The following is an 18,194-nucleotide window of genomic DNA, read 5'->3' as shown; positions in this document are numbered from 1 at the left end:
AAAGGGAAATCTGCATCGAGTACCTTACGAGGCAGGGAATGGGTAGTAGGAAAGGGCGTAGTGCTGGAAAGGGGGACTTGCGTCGCATACCTTTGAAGGCAGGAAGAGAGTGCTGGCGAAGGGTCCGGGTCGCAGCTTCACAGAGAGGGCCTCGACCTTCTGCGATGAATGTTTTCTGAGCTCATTCATAGTACCATTGATGGGGGAGTGTGGAGAAGCGGGAGCCGGCGGTGGCCCGAAGTGGCATCTCATCGGAAATGCTCACGAACTGCTGAGTCATGAAGAAGCGAAGGAATAGTCACCCAATAGTCACCACAAAACGCGATCGAGTGTGATGGAAGAGGGAAGGCGATACCAAAAAGAAGGACGCTAGGTTTCGTACTTACGAATTCGCCGCACTCATCCCTGTGGTCTCACCCAACTCCTCGCCCCTCGCTTGAATCCAGAAACCAATCAGATCGCTTCAGCGTTGGGTGCACCTTGAGCTCATTCTCAATGGGACCAAGTGCTCCTTTACTCTCAAACAGCTACCATAAATAGCGGAAAGAACTCCTACCATTTTCAAAGGCGTTTTTGCGTTGAAGGCGGCCGCCATTCCCAATTCATCCACTGACATGCTGTTAAATAAGCACGGCGTACGCCGAAACTGCAAAACAATCAGTTTCCAAAACCAACTAATCTCTTCAATGGTCGTATTGATAATTTCTCCCTCAGCACTTCTGAAAGTCCTGGCAGGGTTATAGCTAAGTACGACTTTGCTGCTCATATGTCCGAGGACACGATACTTGATATTTCAGGGAGTGGATATCATGGCTCACGAGTCAATGCCCCAACCAGAGCAGTCACAGGCTATGATTGGAAAGGAGAGGAGGTAGAGTGGACTCGAGCAAAGTCAGGATATGGGGCTATTCAGTTTCATGAGGATGATCTGGATGATGCTCAACGGGAAACCGATTCCCATGTCAACATTCCCAGCGACAGCTCCTTCAGGAGTCTGCGCAGTCGAGCTGATCATGTCGAATAGCAAGACTACGGATCTCGTCCCTTTCATTGCGCGTCCAACTCCTGATACTACCAAGGTTGTCGGTGCTAGAGCCGCTCTGGTACTTTCCACATTCACCTATTTGGCATACGCGAATGAAAAGCTGGCAGATCCAGGTGGCCCGACTCTTGTTGACGTTGGACCTGGCTTCGACCCGACGACAGTACCAAGGACAGAGGACTTTCATTGTTTGATCCGTCGACCAGATTTTGGCTTATCGACTTATGATGTTCACAGGGACGGATCTGGTGTGGTGTTATCTTCCACCCAAAGCCGTATCCTAAACTTTCGCACTGGATACAGAATGTGGGCATTCGACCGACCTCGCGAATTGAGCGCAGAATCAATGATGACAGGATTCTTGGAACGAGAAAATATACCGTATGATATCCTGACTGATCATGATCTTCACGAGCAAGGCCTTGATGTACTGAAACACTACAATACTCTCATGACTGGCTGTCAACTGGAGTACCTTACTTTACAATCTTACGATGCATATCAAGACTATGCAGCACAAGGTGGTAATCTGATGTACCTCAGTGGCAAGGGATTTTACTGGGTAGCGGGCGTTGATGCTAACCGACCCTAACGTCTTGAAATACGACGTGGTGATCAAGGAGTTCGCACATAAAATGCCTGGAGGTGAGCGATTTTTATCGGTCAATGGTATGCAAGCCGGGTTGTGGAGATCACGCGCTTGTTCCTCTCATGGCCTCTTTGGTGTCGCCTTCAATGCCGAAGGCACTGGCCCTGGTGTCCCCTACAAACGAACCGAATCCAGTTTCGCCCCAGAGCTTACATGGATGTTTAATGATATTGAAGTTGACCTGATAGGTAAATTTGGTCTCGGCGGAGGTGCAAATGGGGATGAGATCGACTCATACGATATCGCCTCCGGCAGTCCTGCAGATGCCGTCGTGGTTGCCACGAGCATTGGCTACCCGGATACTTTTAGTATCGGCACAGAACGTACCATGTTTCCGATACTAAAACCCTAGGTACACAGACTGATGAGATTCGATCTTTTATCGTGTATTACAAGACGGACGCTGGAGGTGCCGTGTTTTCTGTGGGAAGCATCAACTGGTTCTGCTCGCTTGGGTATGACGACTACCAGAATAATATTGCACAACCTACAGAAGAGGTGATGGGGAAAAGTGAGGTTTGAGTGACTAGTTGAAGATTGGTCTAGTTAGAACTTAGGTCGGAGGATTCGTCTTCTGGCAATGTGAGATGCCTCGACAAACCAGCGAATGACCTCTGCAAGACTTCAGCACTGTTCGCCGCGACCCAGAATACCACATCGTAGCTTTTCTCATGTTTCAGAGCAAAAAAAAAAGAGCCGTTTGTGTCTTACCAGCCCCAGCACAACCCCAAAGGATAACGCGACGTTGAACAGTTATGTTCGGTTCTGTGAGGATTCTCTCATTCAAATCAAGTTCCTTATCGCGGCCAGTGAAGAAATTGTTTAACTTCAGCGGGACCTGGAAAATTCGCTTCGAAAATTTCTTACTATCATCCTGCTTCACCATCAATCCGTCGAGTTGGCCACTTATTACTCCAATACTCCTGTGAAGCACAAGATTGTTGCGCCGGCAGACTTGTTCGGCGACCCCGAGAACGGCGATAGAGCTTCGCAACGATGGATGATGGATCGACCATTCCCTGGAAATTTTGACCTTCATATTAGGATGGATGGGATCTTCCATATATCCAAAGGGTCTTCCATGGCGGCGACGAGGAAGCGCCCGTATTCTGAAGGCTTCAGCTGCCACTTGGCATTTCGCCCTTTCTGTACGTGGTGCGACAGGATAGAGAGAATTACTGGATTCTGAAAGGACGGCATATGTTCTATGCTTCAAGGGATCAAGGGACTCATTCTTGTAAGTCAGCTGAAGCTATTACATCGAGGGGCCTGCTGTTCGCTTTCGGCTCGCTGCCGCCTTAAAGCTGGCTGCCACATGGGGTAATGGGAAAACATCGAGTTTCATTTCCACCATTCCGGCGCTTCGGTAGGAAAGGATCACGAGATTTCGCACTTTGATTGTACTTTCAGTGCAGCTGCATCACTTCTCTTACTTGGGTCACCAGTTTGTGCTTTTAACACCATCTTGTACTCTCCCCTGGCATTGCACTAAATTTAGTGTAATCACGGAACGGTCCGAAAACTGCGGGGTAGTGGGTAGGTATGAATAGGACTTCATGTTAGCAGAACCATTTGTCCTCTTGCCTCCATCACTGGGTTGCTCCAGTTTTCCCTTCGAAGATTTGCCATGGCAACTTCAAAATCCCACACTGAGGCCAGGGAGCTGTCGAAAAAGCGAAAGACAGAATCTGAGCCTGTTGACGGGGAAGGAGATTATGCTCAGCCTGGCCAAGCCAATCTCTCTCATGACGACATAGTGGCGGGGAGTGCCACCGACGGAACCCCACTGCTCGCAGTTTCTAACTCGTCACAGTCGAGCCACGGGGGTGGGAGTGTTCATAATGGTGGCCGTCGCGACGATGATCACCGCAATCAACAAGCTCTCAGATCTAACAAGCTCGATCAGTTCTGTGAAAGGTTAGATATTGGTAGGGCCAGAGGCTATTTATGCTCTTATTTAAATCACTCCAGGCCCGAAAAGCAGACTTGACTAATGCGCAACTAGTGCCGCCGAAAGAATCCACAAAATATGCAGGCTTCAAGCCTAAAAAGGGTGGCGATTGGGCAAGGATCCTCTCGTCAATCCGGAAGCATCAAGTGTTGTCGTACGCACTCAAGGCTCTAGCAGTAGTTCTGGTGATCTTACAGTTGGGCCTGGGCATTACCATTTCGGTACTCACGAGCCTTGAAGGAAATCATGTCAAAACAGTAGTGATCATTCTCGGCGCCACCAATAGCTTCGTTGGTGGACTTGCAGCTATCTTGCAATATTGGGGTCAGCCAACACGGGAGAGCAGGTACTATGCCAGCCTCAAGCTGGTCCAAAGCGATGTTGAGGCGCTCATTGGCGAGTTCAAGGACCCAAACACAAATAAATATCCATATGAAGAAGGAAAATTGGTGATGGCCAAGTACGCACAAGCAAACAAGGATGCTTGGTCCAATGACCCCATGATTTGGATACAGAATACGAAGCCTCGCGGCCAGGATGACCGGCGCTCCGGAATATGAGAGACTGCAATTTGAGCTTTCTGAGGCGTACAGATTGCAGATATAATGATTGATGAGATTCTGTGAGGTTGTGAGTAAGCATTTGGACTGGACCAGACAATCAGAAATGCAAAATGTTATTCAAATGTTGCAAGTCCTACTTTAGATCAAGTACGCCAGCTGCTAACCGTCGTGTTAGCAATCCATCGACACACCAAATTAAAAGGGAGGAAAACCCGAGTGGTCTCTTCGAGTGTGTCATCATTGACGAAGCTCACCCGGTGAAGGATCATTCCTCCAATGCACATACCGTGTGTAGGTGGTTAAGGCCCGAGTTTTCTATTCTGTCCAAAGCAACACCAGACATCAACTCAGTGCGGAATGTGGCCCGATATGTCCCATTCGTCCAGCCTCGCGATCCATCGCTTGTCTGTGACTCCATCAATGCGAACGAATTTGTGGAGCGGCATCTTCGCCATTTCTCCGGACTGTGCCAATTCTCCAGCAGTGAACTCACAAGTGCCTTGATTGAGTGTTGGCATGTCATCTCCGATGCGCTTTCTATCCAACATAACTCTGTCGGATCATGCAATCCTCCAGAACTTGCGCAGTCTCTGTCCTATAATTGCCTTGGTCAGTAAGATTGTTGTTGAAAAACCCGATAAGATGGTTATCCTTGCGTCCATCCCCGCCCTGTACGTTCTTTTGTTCGCGATATTGGATGTCTTGCAAATCCCGACGGCCGTTTATCACGCTCATCTGAAACCGTGGGTGAAGGATGATCTCTAGAGGCAGTGCAACACCTATGGTGCTGACCGGATCGTACGCAATTATGTCCTGTGGACTCAACCTCCGACATAAATGTCACTGAGGCGCATTCCTGGACCCTCCCGCTTTGGCGTCGATCGGCGAAACAACCAGGCGCGAGAATTCACCGTGTTGGCCAAACCAAGACAGTCGAGTTAATCCCTTTCGCCACGAAGAGCACATTTAATGGCCGACAAGTGCTCAACAACCTCAAGAAAGCAGTACCTGGCCTCCTAGCATCGCTCAATAGCAATCTCTTCGGCCAGGATATTGCATGTGACGACGAGGATGCCGGTGATGACTGGGCTAATGATCTACAATTGGGTGATTGGGTTGAATTGGGAGGTGTCCTTGTCCCGGCCGACGACCCTGGCATACGAGCCGATGCGGAGGTCGAGGTGCTCACTGGCTGAATGTGGTGCAGAAGCTTCTTGCGGATCAGTTGGGTACTTACCCTTGTTGCCCGGGCCTCTGTCAAAGATGACAATGACCTTGCCCAGTGAACAGTTGCAAATGGTACTAGCAAAGAAGCGAGATATCAATTGGTCTTCCAGGATCTGTCTATCGTTGGTGGCTTCTTGGTCCACAATTAACGACAGTCGTTCTGTACCCAGTGGAGCTCTAGGAATAAGTTAACGAAGAAAATGAACATGGCGGTGGCAATAATCAGCGAGATTTCTATTGATAATTAATCACTTTACAAAGGCATTGATATCGATTACGAAATTAAGTGAATATCATGGTCGTGTAAGTACCTCAGTAGGGTAGCCTAAAATAAATGACGCGATATACCAAGATTATGATTTTTGGGTGACTGATAAGGTTTTGCTCTAGTCTCAGACTAGATTAGTCTTATTTCTTAATTTAGGTTTAGCTATCTTTTTCATATATCTCCCTCCATTTTTCAACGGAGCCGATTGCAAAAAAACGTAGGGTATAACGCCCGCGGAGAGGCTCGAACTCTCAACCTTGAGATCTCACTATTTAGAGCAAGTAAAAGTCTCACCTGTGTTTTGCTTAGTAATCAATTATTAATACTATATTATGGCTGAACATACGCGCTGACCAATTGTGCCACGCGGGCATTCAATAACTGAAGTCATTGAAGTAGAATATGTTTACAAATTCTGTGGCATATTTTACACAAAATGTGGGACATATTTCTCATATTATGTAAATACTAAATGGCGCTATTCCGAATATAGTTATCACAGGCGGCACCAGCAGGAAAGTGGGGTTGGTCTTCTAGCGGCGTCCCCCGCTCCTCGCATTGAAAGGTATTCGAAGTAGACGGCAACAGGTGCATTCATCACAAGAAGTCATATGAAGTACGAAATAGTTGACGAGTACTTTCAAGTAGATGCGAGGCTCCACTGCATATGATCTTTTGCTGGGCATGAAATGAGATAATGAACCAGCATCTCTGAGTAAATCCCACAACTTCCTTTCATAATATCCCTTCATTTGCCAATACGAAGTGCAACCTTGGAAGTAGGCACTTAGCTCACTAGGAATTGGGACGAATTCATCACAATCAGTGACTGGCCGTGCTACTCCTGAAGCTCATCTTCAGTTGCGGTCGGGGCAGGTGAAGGAGACTTGACTTGACCAAACACCTCACCGCTACCACCACCCTCTTGTTTCATACCGGCAAATGATCCTCCCACGGTCGGCGCTGGCGCTGGCGCTGGCGATGGCGATCCGATAACCCGAACCGTAGTACTGCTTCCAGCGTCCGCTTTACCATCAAGTGCACTCTTCTTCCTCTCTTAATCTTGCTGACTTCGCTTAGCCGCCTTCCAGTGGTTGGTGAACATGCCCTCCCAGGAGATACTTGGCTTGTCAACCTCTGTTGGTGATCCGAAGCACTCTGTCACGATTCCCGGGTCATCTTTTAAGTCTTGGTCCTCCTCTATCTCGATATGAGAACTACTAGTCTTGCTCATGAGGTTCTCCGCGTGCTTAACGAGCCATGCTGTCTCATCGTCTGGTGCTTGTTTGTGGAGCATGTTGGAAAGGTCAAGACACTCAGTTGCATACTCAGATTTGTCAACGGCATTCTCTGAGAATATTGCTAGAGCGGCGTTGACCATGGCTCGGAGGTAAAGTCCCATTTTGACTTGGCGTCGAAGATCCAGCTAATAAATATTTGTTAGCCTTGACGAAGCAGTTATCATTGACCACACGGTACTTACACACAGCGTCAGCCCATCTTCAATTGAACCATGCATGAAAAGCTCACCAGCTTCTTCGTACTGAGCCCAATACTGCTGCTGCAATGACTCCATGATTCACCTGTTCTGAAATAGTTAGTACGTATCCTGAACAGTGGGATGTCGACTTACCAAATTGTTAGACAATGGCGCTGAGTACTGATGGAGTGTCGACTCTGAAAAGGTTCCTCTGTCAGCCTGATTCCAACAATATTCTACTGACTTTAATTACTATGAAATCAATTTTTTGTCTATCTGCTCGGACGTGGCTCTGGATGATGAAGAAGGATCAGGCTCCTCACCTAGGTAGTTTGCTGGCGTGGAGACCGCTCTCGGATGCGCACATGATGTTATGATTGACATTTGGGAAGCCACCAGGTAAGTTTACTGATCTTGGTATCTGTTCCGTATGATGTGTCAGATCGGAATGTCCGCTCTGAAATTTTCAAATCTTTGTACTACGAAAACAGTTTCTCTCATAAGCTATGAGTCATGAAGTCCTATGATTGAGGACTTTATTGGAGAATCTTGGTGAGTCGACTCCCCCATGGATCTGAAATTCAAACAACCAAACTGGATCTTAACCATGTTTGTACTGCGAGGAGGCAAAGTAGATACTGCCTCTCCCTAGGGTAGTCGTGGGAGAAGGAGCAAGAATTTTGCCCAGGTTTTAATCCACACTGGCAGGCACCCAGTGTATAAGCGTGGATCACGAACGGTATTCCTTCCTTGACGCCCGCCATGCTCAACGATTACAGGATAGAGTATCAGCTGAAAAACGCAGTTGGGCGATGGCCGGTGGCAAGCAGCATGCCGTAGCCTGGTGTCGTTGCCAATGAGGGCTCCGTTCTCCGATCTCAGAAAGTTTCTAGAATGCAGGCACGAAGTACTCAGCTCACTTCTCGGCAGTACCAATGTTTGGTATCGCTGATTGCGACAAAGAATACAGAGAGAATCACATGTGTTGTCCCATATGATGGCTCCATTTCCTTTCATCAATTGGCTGCCAGTGACGGCCACAGACTTATGACGGATACCATCACGGGTAGGTGATAACTCTGATGATGGCAAGGCTACAAGCGACAAGCAGCTCGTGGAAGATCCGTGCTTGCTAAGTGATATGTGAACACCAGATGAATCCCTCCGTATCGAATCTTATAACACAACTCCTCCGCAGCATTCTTTTTGATGGCAGAACTAAACAACAGTATGACAACAGCATGGCCATATACAGTGTATGCAACTACAATGGCTGTTCTGCGTCTTTTTCTAATGCCAGAGCTCTCGAAGCGCACCAGAAATCAGAGCATCAAGAACTTTTTCCTTTCGTTTGTGGCAAACCCAACTGTGACTTCCGTACAGACACCGGAAACAACCTTACTGCGCATTGGCGGAACAAACATGGTGTGATCTAATACCCTTGCGAATTTGATGGCTGTAACCAGAATTTTCCTGTGAGTTGTTGCCCTTGAAGCCTTCCCATGCCCAGAATCACCCAATATGAGACAAGGTACGAGTAAATAGGCTCCCTTGGACCTCAGGGGCCGGGAGCCTACTATATATACCTAGCCATAGGTGGTAGAATGCCCCCTCGGTCCTCAGATAGAGTCCCTTGGGGGGTGGGGGTGCACCTGTCCTAACTGATAACTTATATCAATTACTCTCAGGCGGCTTAGATTGTTAACATGTGTGGTTAGAAATTCGACAACTATGAGCGCCATATGCGTCTCATACATAGCACGCGACTTCCATGTACATTTGATGGCTGCTCGTGCCTCTTTTCTGCTCAAGATGCTCTGGATAGGCATAGTCTTGTTCATACTACAGCCCGGCCTTTTATGTATGTGGAGCACACCTGTGGTCAATGCTTTCCTTCAATGGCCCAGCTACACTCACACGAAATCAATGCTCACGGCCGCAGTATGTGTAAGGTTTGCCAGCGGACCCTGACCAATCTATTTCTTTTGCAATTACATGTCGACAGTCTTCCAAGTTCGTTGAAGCCGACATGTGGAAGTTGTGGTGTCACAACACTCAAAGGGCATTTCTCAAAGACTCATCAGGCTGGGAGCATCCCACTACAGGCAGAACCGGTATCAACAGGAACAGGCAACAAACAACGCCTCGTTATCCAGAATGTCCTTGTCATTTCAGTCCCTGCCGCTACAACATCGCCAACACCTGGAATTCATGTGACACCACAAGGAATGGCGGGCGACACAAACCAGCCAGCAAGTGGAAGTAGTCTTGCATCACAAGGAATGGCCGACGACACAAATGAATTCAAACCCTTCTTCGCCCATACGCCACTGATTCGTCGTAAGAAGACAGTATCAATGAAACAGCTACCATCGACCGCATCAATGGCGGAAGCTACTGCACTTGCTGCGTGGTCCAATGCGTTTATGCTTTGCCATTTATCAAATACATCATTGATGCATCGGAGAAGACTGTTGAGATGCTCGAGAAGCTTTCCCGGGCCACTTCCCTTCGTAAGGTTGTTGCAGAACTACGAAGCCGTGTGTCATCCACATCAGAAATTGTTGATACAATTACGCTGAAACACGAAGATCAATCCTATTCATATCGATTGAAGCATCTCAATATCAAGCCAGTTCACGGCTGTCGCCTTGCACACTTTCTATGGCACTTGGCAGAGAAGGTAGATTCACCGCCCTCAACGATGTCTGCCATGGATCGATTGTGGATACTACGTGGGGCTTTGTCGGTTGTTTCCAATGAGTCTTTGGCACAGCCTGAACAGTCTTCTGTGACATTGATTTCTATATCGTCTCCAATTCTTGAACGAGATGAGCGGAAGCGGCTGAATTGTTCTCTAATGCTACAGGGACAAGGGCATATCCCTGGCCAAACTCGCTCGGCAGATTCTAAGTGGGCGACGAAATGGAAACTTGATGTAAAAACAATCCTGAGATGCAAGCCGAGCGGAAACTTCAACGATCAACATATCAGCTGGTATCATGAAGATAGTAGTGACGTACCATCTTTCTACCTCGCAGCAGATGATCATGCAAAGGTGATGAAGCTTGCAAAGGCTGCAGCCCTAAGAGCGTGCGCTTGGCAAGGCCTTTCGTAAGAATGTATTACATTTGCTTCTCAAGCCTGTACGACTGACCCTCTGGCCTCTTTGCGGGACTCTTCTCTGTGTCAGTTCTCGAAGAATAGGACTCGAAATCGAGCAGTCTTGACCTTTGAGCCAGGGACTTGGCTTCGGAATCGTGCACTTCGCAAACTTTCGACCATCAACTTTGATAGTCCTACGACTGATGAGGTGTGGTGGATTGTTGATTCCATCCTTCAGGGCCTCAACCATGGTCTTTCTGTAGAGAAAGCTTGGAGAGATGGTGCAGAGATGGGAGCAACACTATGGGACCGCGCAGCGGATCAAATTCCCTGTGATCCAATTGTATCATGCATGCACGGAACGGGTGGTAGATATGCCTTGCATGTCTGTCCGGGATGCTGGTGCATGAGAGCATGTAATGATTTCTGTGAATCACGATATCACAAAGACCCAGTCTGTTCTTATTGTGACAGACGAAAGCAACTGATAACATTCGAAATGCCGTTGAATTTGACAAGCTACATGCGTACTTCTGCCATACACTTGTTGGAGGCAAACAACAAGACCCACAAGCTTGGCTGGACGAAGTCTGAGATGCAAGCCACAGTCGAATCATTGATGAAAAAGACTAGACCGTTTTTCTTGGATGACACTACTGTTCGAGATGCATATATCGACCAAGAACTGACACGAGACGGTTGCGCAATTCATCTGTCCGCTTCAGAAGCTCGTGCCAACCCACTGACCATATCCTGGGATGCATTTTGCCGAATGTTTCCTGGTGGGGATGGGAAGACATCATATCACCACCAAGATAACATGGTTCCTTGCTCTCTTGCAATCAATCTACTGCTGCGTCATTATGAAAAGGTATTACTGAGAGCAATCAATGCCATGGTGATTGCTGTCCATGATACACCAGACGATAGGTCGCTCTATGAACGAGGATTGATGCTGTTCAGAACCTGTTTGAAAAACAGCTACGCAATGGGAACATTCGCTGATGGTTGACTTGGACGACGAATAAACAAACCGCAGCCATCAAATATGCCTGCGATCATGGATGCACTACGGACGGGTAAGGCACTGCCAACAATCACAAAACCATCAACGCTGTATCGCATCCTCAGAGATCCTAACCACGAGGTGATGACCTACGGTCGGCCGGAAGGCTGGCAGTTTCACGAGCGAACTTACATAATGAGTAATATTCGTGCTGCGGCCCGTCAATGTGGTCTTGAAACCCCCGAACACTCACAGTTGTGGTTAAAGAATGGCGTTTTCCACCCATTTGCCATGGATTGCGGTCTGCCCGATGATTTCGATCACGGGAATGCGTACGACTTCTTTGTTGCCAAGCTGAAACGAATGAGAGGAACATGCGACTGGCGAGAGATAGACAACCCAAACCGAGAGACAGCTGAGGTTGGGGAGTTGATGGTCGCTGTGGCCTATTTATGGTTTCGAAATATTAGGTCGGACCTTGACAACGGAATTCCTATTGATCGCTGTGGTCGTGACGAAATCGGTTTGATCCCGCATCCAACACTTCGATGGCTGCTTTCCTCTTCAATCGGACATCGTCGTCACGGCGAAGCCATGGCCCTTGGTATCTCCAACTTGGACCCTACCGGAGGTAGTCCCTGTGTCTTCGACTACTCCAAGTGCAATATATGTTGGGAGACCCAAGGTTGCAATGCCATGAAACATGACTTCGATGAGAAATATTATCCTGTGATGTTCGGAATGCTCGCTAAAGTCAGAAGCACCTCCATCAATGGAGTTGATCCTACACTTACCATCAGCGAGCTCACCGAAGGCAAATTGCTTCCGGAACATTTTCCGACGTTCGAACCAGATGATGAGTCAGGAGTTCCAGACAAGATGGAGGACGAATCCAGCTATTTGAACGAGGTTGCCGATTCGGAGCCCGCCTTTGTAGCGATATAAGGACAAGATGAAGATCATTTTGATCGCGAGGTGGTTAGCGGTTCCGGTCTGCTTGATGACGACGTGCGAACGGAAGACTTCGGATTTGTTCCTGGCTGGGTGGACCTTCGAGACTATGGCATCGATGAGGCTGGTCGGCAGTTGATCTTAGATGATATTGCAGATTCTCCTGAGCGTCCGCTTGACGTTCAAGCCTATCAGGCATTGACGGACGATGGAATTGCACAAATCGACCCTGATGAGCCTAGTGCGGCAGGATTCCAATTGGTCCTCGATGTGCTTCAACAGTACTATGAGTCCAACCGTGATAGCATGTTTGCTATATTGCAAACAGCGTCCTTCAGCACATTGGTATGTCCATGGCATACGATGTCACGACTAGCTCTGAGAATGAGTTGATGAGTACGCTTCATTCAGCGTTGGCTTCGGTACAGAGCCCTCCACATTCACAATCCCCCCCTTGCCAGAAAACCCGTCCCCACTGGAAAGCCCGACGAAGGGCAATGTGCAGAGCTCTGTCATCAACGACCCTCCCTCCCGTGGCTTGAAGGCAGAAGGGCCAGCCAAGCGTGTTGTCATAAAAGACTCCTCATACCATGGGTCACCAACCGGTTCGGGTCGGAAGCGGCCTACTTTGCCCTCGATATTGAGTCTGGAAGGGCCAGCCAGTTCCAGAGCGGTTTCGAGTGTTCTGCACGGACTGGTTCCACCGTCGCCACATCGTTCGGGCTTTGGATTACGCCGTGGGCTTTTCCCGTCACAGTCACTGACACCGGCGAGCGCCTTAACTCGACCACAAGGAAAGAAGACGGACAAAGATGAAGACGAAACATCGGAAGGTAATGGAGAGGCAGACTTGGAATAGTTACATGAGTAGCAACGGCCGTACTGGCTTGGAGAGGTTATTCCAAGCGTCCACTCATTTCTGAACGAATTTTTTTGGCTTGTCTCTCACAAGTACACGCATTTTCCATAGGGAATTGAAAACTTTTGCTCTTCAAGATACAAGTGCTTACTATTTATTGTTGACATTCACAAGTGTAAGTTTCCACTCACCGAGTGCATGACAGAATCCGTGGATCACGAACCTGATTTCCCACCCTGTCGCTCGCCGTACTCAACAATTCAATACAGGGTAAAGTATCAGCCAAAAGACGTAGTTGGATGATCAACGAATTTTGATATCTACTGGGAAAGAGGTACTCAGTGATTAGTAGCCTCAACTTTAAGAAACTGCAAGGAGATATCACTTGCGATCTCCAACAACGTCAATAAATGTGGCTGGAGAGATTTGTGTATGCTTGCATGTACTGATGGCCGGTGTGACGCTGTTGTCTTGAAGCATGAATGATGCGAAGTGATACGTCGGGCCGAATATTTTGTAAAGACAGACAACGGCGGAATTTCGTACTCAACTTCTCAAACTTTTGTTCTCCTTTCCATCAAAGAACACTCTTCTCTCAAGACCCAATAATGCACGTAAAATGTTAACCAGCGGAGATGTGGTTTGGAGGACCGACTCAAACTATAGACAAGGTTCTCCCAACCTCTCGGGAACCATATTCGCTCAGGTGAACGACCTCCTACTTGAGAGTCCTAATCTGAACTCAACACACCTCTTTCGTGCGGACATTCTATTCGATAGCTCGGGACATCTGAAGACTGCGTTGGAGAAGGAAAAAGCCTTCGTTGTTCGCACAAATGGTACAACCCATGGTACGGTTGGCGATGTGGAGGAAACGACCAATCCTTTGCCGCAACATGCAGCTGCCCCAGTCATTGATGGCGCCATCCTCAAACGAAGCGTCTTGCGAAGATTGATACCCAGGAACGCGCAGCTCGACCCTCCGTTGGAGCAATGGTGCTACCTGTATGATCTTTCGCCAGCTTCCACCATCACAGGTCACATTGTCGTCTATGTCCCCCAAGTGGAATCCGAGAATGCTATGCCTTGGTATCATCCTACTATCAAAGCCATGGCTTATCTCTATGAGACGACCGAGGCCGGACCATCACTGTCAATTCATTTCCTGTCATTCACACCTGACGCCGAGGTACCGCTCCGTCTTCACCGGACGTTCATATCGCTCTTGCAAACATTCCTTCGACTGGCAAAAGGTCCGACACCAGACACAAAACCTATTAACGGACAGGTAGAAGATGGACAAGGATTCTCCCTGGCGCCATCCGCAATAAAAGACACAATTCTCCCCCAACATACCGTTCAGGATACCTACAGCCGGTTGAAGCAGAAATATGCCCCTGACCTCATATCACGCTGGGTCGAGCAGACTGAACCCTCCAAGCACGTCTTCGAAGACGTTTCTATCGCCGCATTCCTGATCGAACTCTGGCGACAAATGTATGAAACCCCGTCCGACTTCCCAGGCTTCATTGACGTTGCATGTGGCAACGGCGTCCTCAGTTACATTTTGATTCAAGAAGGATATCCTGGACGTGGATTTGATGCTCGAAGGCGAAAGACATGGGAAGTGCTAGGCATGGATGACCACCTGGACGAAATGATTTGTGTCCCACAACCATTCATATCCGCTCTCAAATCCGATATAGCCGACTTCCTACCGCAAGCCAGAGTGCACAATGGCCTCTTCCAACCCAACACATTCATCATCTCCAACCATGCCGACGAACTCACACCTTGGACCCCGCTACTGGCCACACTCTCATCTCCAAATTCACCTCTCCCATTCCTCGCTATCCCCTGCTGCTCACACGCCCTCAGCGGCGCCAAGCATCGCTACCAACCAAAAGACAGCCACCCAAAAACCGACTCCAAAATCAATGGTGCAGAAGAACAACCTGCAACAGGTGATTTGAAAGCGTTACGTGCAGCGAAGCTGAAAGCAGCCAATCACTCGGACGATAAGAGCATGTATGCTTGTCTGACACGGAAGGTGGTGAGCATCACCGAGGAAATTGGTATGCAAGCCGAGGTCACGCTCATGAGGATCCCGAGTACGAGGAATATTGGCATTGTGGGAAATCGCAGGAGTGTTGCTACGAGAGGGAGGAAGGAGTCACAGAGTAAATCCGAAAACCCTACCGATCCAGCGACAGTTGCGGAGAAAGTCGTTGCTCGTGAATGTACAATGTCAGGAGGAATCTCTGCAGCGGCTCAAACATGGATTGAGCGTGCCCAAAAGCTGCAAACAGGCGCTGGAAGGGGAAAGGTCAATCTCGGTGGGAAGACTGTGCATGATTGATCTGGAAATTCACTCGATTGAAGGTCTGACACTATCTTAGGGACTCCCGCTCCTGGACAAACTCCTACTCACGACATTGCTCTCCGCGTCATCTTCGACATTGGGCAAGGCAACATTGAAGAGTCCTTCAGCCCACTCGGCGAACGTATCGATGTCCCAGACAGTATTTTCCGGCCCCTTGCCTTTACGGGATATCTGATTCGCGCCGTTCATCTTGCCGTTCCCTCCTACTCGTCTGACATAGCCATCGAAAAACGCTTCATAGATCTGCACGACTTGATCCTCTACGGCAGCGACCAGCGTCTCGCGAGTGCGGATGTCATCAATATATTGTTCTAGTTTGGCGCGAATGATGGGGATTTCCGCCTCGACGGTCTTCCGGGTCGCGGAAACGGCTTTATCCAGACTATCATTCTTGACGTTCGCTTTGTCGATATCCCTGGGTAATTCCTTTGTCATATCATTGGCAAACCCCGCGGTGAAATCATTAATGACCGTTCGGAGACGACCATCAAGCTCGACTTTTGCATCTAGCATGTTTTCAACAACTCTCGGTAATAGTCCTCCCGTGCTGAAAAGCTTCATCCAACTCCTAGGATTGAAAAGACCACCTCGCTCACGTAATTCATAAAACGTGCTCGCGACACCAGAAAAGTCAAACGACACATCAGGAGTCACAAATTCGATATCAAATGCCACGATTTGGGACTTCAGAAGAAGCAAATGCCGTAGGAGGAAGAGTTGTCCATCAGCCGCAGAGGATCTGGAAGAAACCTGTAGTGAAGCCAAATGGAGAGAAATGGTAGTTTGATGAACAATTTGATGTGCAAGATCATCGAAAACAGAAGAATTCACTAGTCGATATATCCGAGAAAGAAGTTGAATCGCCTTCGCAAGTGTAGGATAGCAATTCTGAAGTCCTGAACGACGGGACGCAATAGTCCAAGAAAAGGCACCCTCATCTCCAGAATCTTCATCAGCAATTTCCGGAGTCCTAGGTGTTAACGGATCTCGTGATTTCCGACGACCAGAAAGAGGTGTATTCGCTGTGGGTGGTCTTGAAGTGAGTCGTGGATAATCAAGATCTTCGGCCTTTGGTTTGAAATTTTCAATGTCATCTCGAAGAATTGCCTGTGCTCGAAAAAGTAGACGAGTTTGTGCATCCTCCAAAGCTGGCTGAATCAGAGAGGAGAAATCAAGTTGATTCATGTCCACTGGACCATCCTCTTCCTCATCATGTAAATATCTCGTTTGAAGTAACGTCACAAGAGAGCAAAGTTTCGACAATTTGTTCTCATGAATGATGCGTGGACGAAGATGGTCGTAAAGTGGCTCACAGATGGATTCGAGGAATTCATATAATCCCCGATAGCCATGAAACCATTCTCCCCAGAGTTCAAATTCATCCAAGCACATGCCTCGAACATAACTAATACTGGAGCGTGCAAGCTGAACAAGATCTTTAGAACTCGGAGCTTGTCCAATTTCCGTGAGTCGCCTTTGAACGATAGGTAAGATCAATCTGGCTCGACAAGCAGCAAAGCTGGCATGTAGTTCATTCATCAGACTTTGATATTCCCCTTCTGTACCGGGATCTGCGTCCACAGGAGGATTGGCGCGCTTTTGGATTTCCAGTCCAAGTTGTTTCATCTCCTCTGCTCCCACGCGGAATTTGGCATACAACAATGCGGACATGGTGGTATCATTCAGTTGTTTAGCTGCTATCCTTCCTGCAACTTCGGTTGTTGTCTCTCTGACTCCAGCCATAAAGGTATTTCGAACTAAGGTGAGTGCTCTGGTCAATAACAACCTATAACGGGATCGAAAAGTTTCCGCTTCCTTATGACTGGTATGTGTCTGCATATAGTCGATACATTCATCCAATGTGACAAGCATATCAGAGAAATCTTTACTTCGAACAAATGCTCCAGCACCGGGGGCATTGAGTCTTCTGGTGATACGTTCCAAAGGTTCATAAAACCGCAGATTGTCGGCAACTTCTTGAGCGATGGAGTCATTTTTACGTTGTTCTTCAAGAATTACGGCGGATTGCTTGCGAAAAGTCTTGGTCTGGACATCAATCCTCTTGAATGAGGCGGAGATCTCAGATAATTCATCGAGGATCGCGGCCGTGTCGGCTAAAATGGTATCGAGATGAGAACGGGTGGCTTCCAATTGATCGAGATAATACCTAGGCGGTCATTCTTAGCGATGATAGAGGGACAGAAGGAGAATAGAATCATACTGGTATTCATCTAAACTGGCATCCAACAAATGAGCATCTATGTCACCGGACAATTTCAGAAGATCGAGTTCATTTCCAGCGGATTCGAGTTGTGCTATGGTGGCATCTTGTTGGTTATTGGAATTCTCTTGTAAGGCCATGGCTTGAGCCACGAAATGATTGAAGATCTATCTCGAGTCATATGGAAAAAGAAATCGAGGACAATGCCATAAGGATCATGATTGAAACGACCAAACCGTTAGAGAGACGTCCACATAATTATGCAATTCCCATGTGTTCGTCAAGTTCAACATCTCGAAGTGGGTTGTTATTCTGCCGCTTCAAAGCCAAGGCGGTGAGTTGACTCGCTCAGTAGAGTTCGTGAGACACTGCATGACGTCCTACATTTACGAATACGACCATTTTGGTACCTACAGGTTCGACTTCACGAACGCATCTTCTACTTTGTCTGAACTCGGGTCGACAGTGAAATGTTGAGTACCCGATCAA

The 18,194-nt window shown here is 48.0% G+C and overlaps 8 protein-coding genes and 1 non-coding gene across 9 annotated transcripts; 6 read left to right on the top strand and 3 right to left on the bottom strand.

Annotated features, from left to right (window-relative positions):
- Window positions 1–959: 959 nt before the first annotated feature.
- Window positions 960–1,634, top strand: LTR84_001063 (uncharacterized protein; the record flags this gene model as incomplete). The annotated part of the gene is made up of 1 exon (XM_064844689.1): window positions 960–1,634. The coding sequence occupies one exon, from the start codon at window positions 960–962 to the stop codon at window positions 1,632–1,634; it is 675 nt and encodes a 224-aa protein (XP_064712549.1).
- A 43-nt stretch (window positions 1,635–1,677) lies between these two features.
- Window positions 1,678–2,213, top strand: LTR84_001062 (uncharacterized protein; the record flags this gene model as incomplete). Its single annotated transcript, XM_064844688.1, has 2 exons — window positions 1,678–1,999; window positions 2,044–2,213. 2 exons carry the CDS (start codon window positions 1,678–1,680, stop codon window positions 2,211–2,213), a joined length of 492 nt encoding a protein of 163 aa, XP_064712548.1.
- Window positions 2,214–3,318: 1,105 nt separating this feature from the next.
- Window positions 3,319–4,202, top strand: LTR84_001061 (uncharacterized protein; the record flags this gene model as incomplete). Its single annotated transcript, XM_064844687.1, has 2 exons — window positions 3,319–3,619; window positions 3,697–4,202. The coding sequence occupies 2 exons, from the start codon at window positions 3,319–3,321 to the stop codon at window positions 4,200–4,202; spliced, it is 807 nt and encodes a 268-aa protein (XP_064712547.1).
- An 811-nt stretch (window positions 4,203–5,013) lies between these two features.
- Window positions 5,014–5,401, top strand: LTR84_001060 (uncharacterized protein; the record flags this gene model as incomplete). Its single annotated transcript, XM_064844686.1, has 2 exons — window positions 5,014–5,020; window positions 5,103–5,401. The coding sequence occupies 2 exons, from the start codon at window positions 5,014–5,016 to the stop codon at window positions 5,399–5,401; spliced, it is 306 nt and encodes a 101-aa protein (XP_064712546.1).
- Window positions 5,402–5,928: 527 nt separating this feature from the next.
- Window positions 5,929–6,072, bottom strand: LTR84_001059. Its single transcript has one exon. It is a non-coding gene; the product is annotated as a tRNA-Ala (tRNA).
- Window positions 6,073–6,757: 685 nt separating this feature from the next.
- On the bottom strand, window positions 6,758–7,276 carry LTR84_001058 (uncharacterized protein; the record flags this gene model as incomplete). The annotated part of the gene is made up of 2 exons (XM_064844685.1): window positions 6,758–7,126; window positions 7,184–7,276. The coding sequence occupies 2 exons, from the start codon at window positions 7,274–7,276 to the stop codon at window positions 6,758–6,760; spliced, it is 462 nt and encodes a 153-aa protein (XP_064712545.1).
- A 4,057-nt stretch (window positions 7,277–11,333) lies between these two features.
- LTR84_001057 (uncharacterized protein) lies at window positions 11,334–13,101 on the top strand (the record flags this gene model as incomplete). The annotated part of the gene is made up of 3 exons (XM_064844684.1): window positions 11,334–12,224; window positions 12,267–12,587; window positions 12,640–13,101. 3 exons carry the CDS (start codon window positions 11,334–11,336, stop codon window positions 13,099–13,101), a joined length of 1,674 nt encoding a protein of 557 aa, XP_064712544.1.
- A 619-nt stretch (window positions 13,102–13,720) lies between these two features.
- Window positions 13,721–15,460, top strand: LTR84_001056 (uncharacterized protein; the record flags this gene model as incomplete). The annotated part of the gene is made up of 1 exon (XM_064844683.1): window positions 13,721–15,460. The coding sequence occupies one exon, from the start codon at window positions 13,721–13,723 to the stop codon at window positions 15,458–15,460; it is 1,740 nt and encodes a 579-aa protein (XP_064712543.1).
- Window positions 15,461–15,496: 36 nt separating this feature from the next.
- On the bottom strand, window positions 15,497–17,845 carry LTR84_001055 (uncharacterized protein; the record flags this gene model as incomplete). Its single annotated transcript, XM_064844682.1, has 2 exons — window positions 15,497–17,651; window positions 17,706–17,845. 2 exons carry the CDS (start codon window positions 17,843–17,845, stop codon window positions 15,497–15,499), a joined length of 2,295 nt encoding a protein of 764 aa, XP_064712542.1.
- Between the last annotated feature and the right edge of the window lie 349 nt (window positions 17,846–18,194).

This window comes from Exophiala bonariae (assembly GCF_035927105.1).
Source record: "Exophiala bonariae strain CCFEE 5792 chromosome Unknown scaffold_1, whole genome shotgun sequence".
Lineage (NCBI taxonomy): Eukaryota > Fungi > Ascomycota > Eurotiomycetes > Chaetothyriales > Herpotrichiellaceae > Exophiala > Exophiala bonariae.
This window is presented reverse-complemented; position numbering and strand designations above follow the sequence as displayed.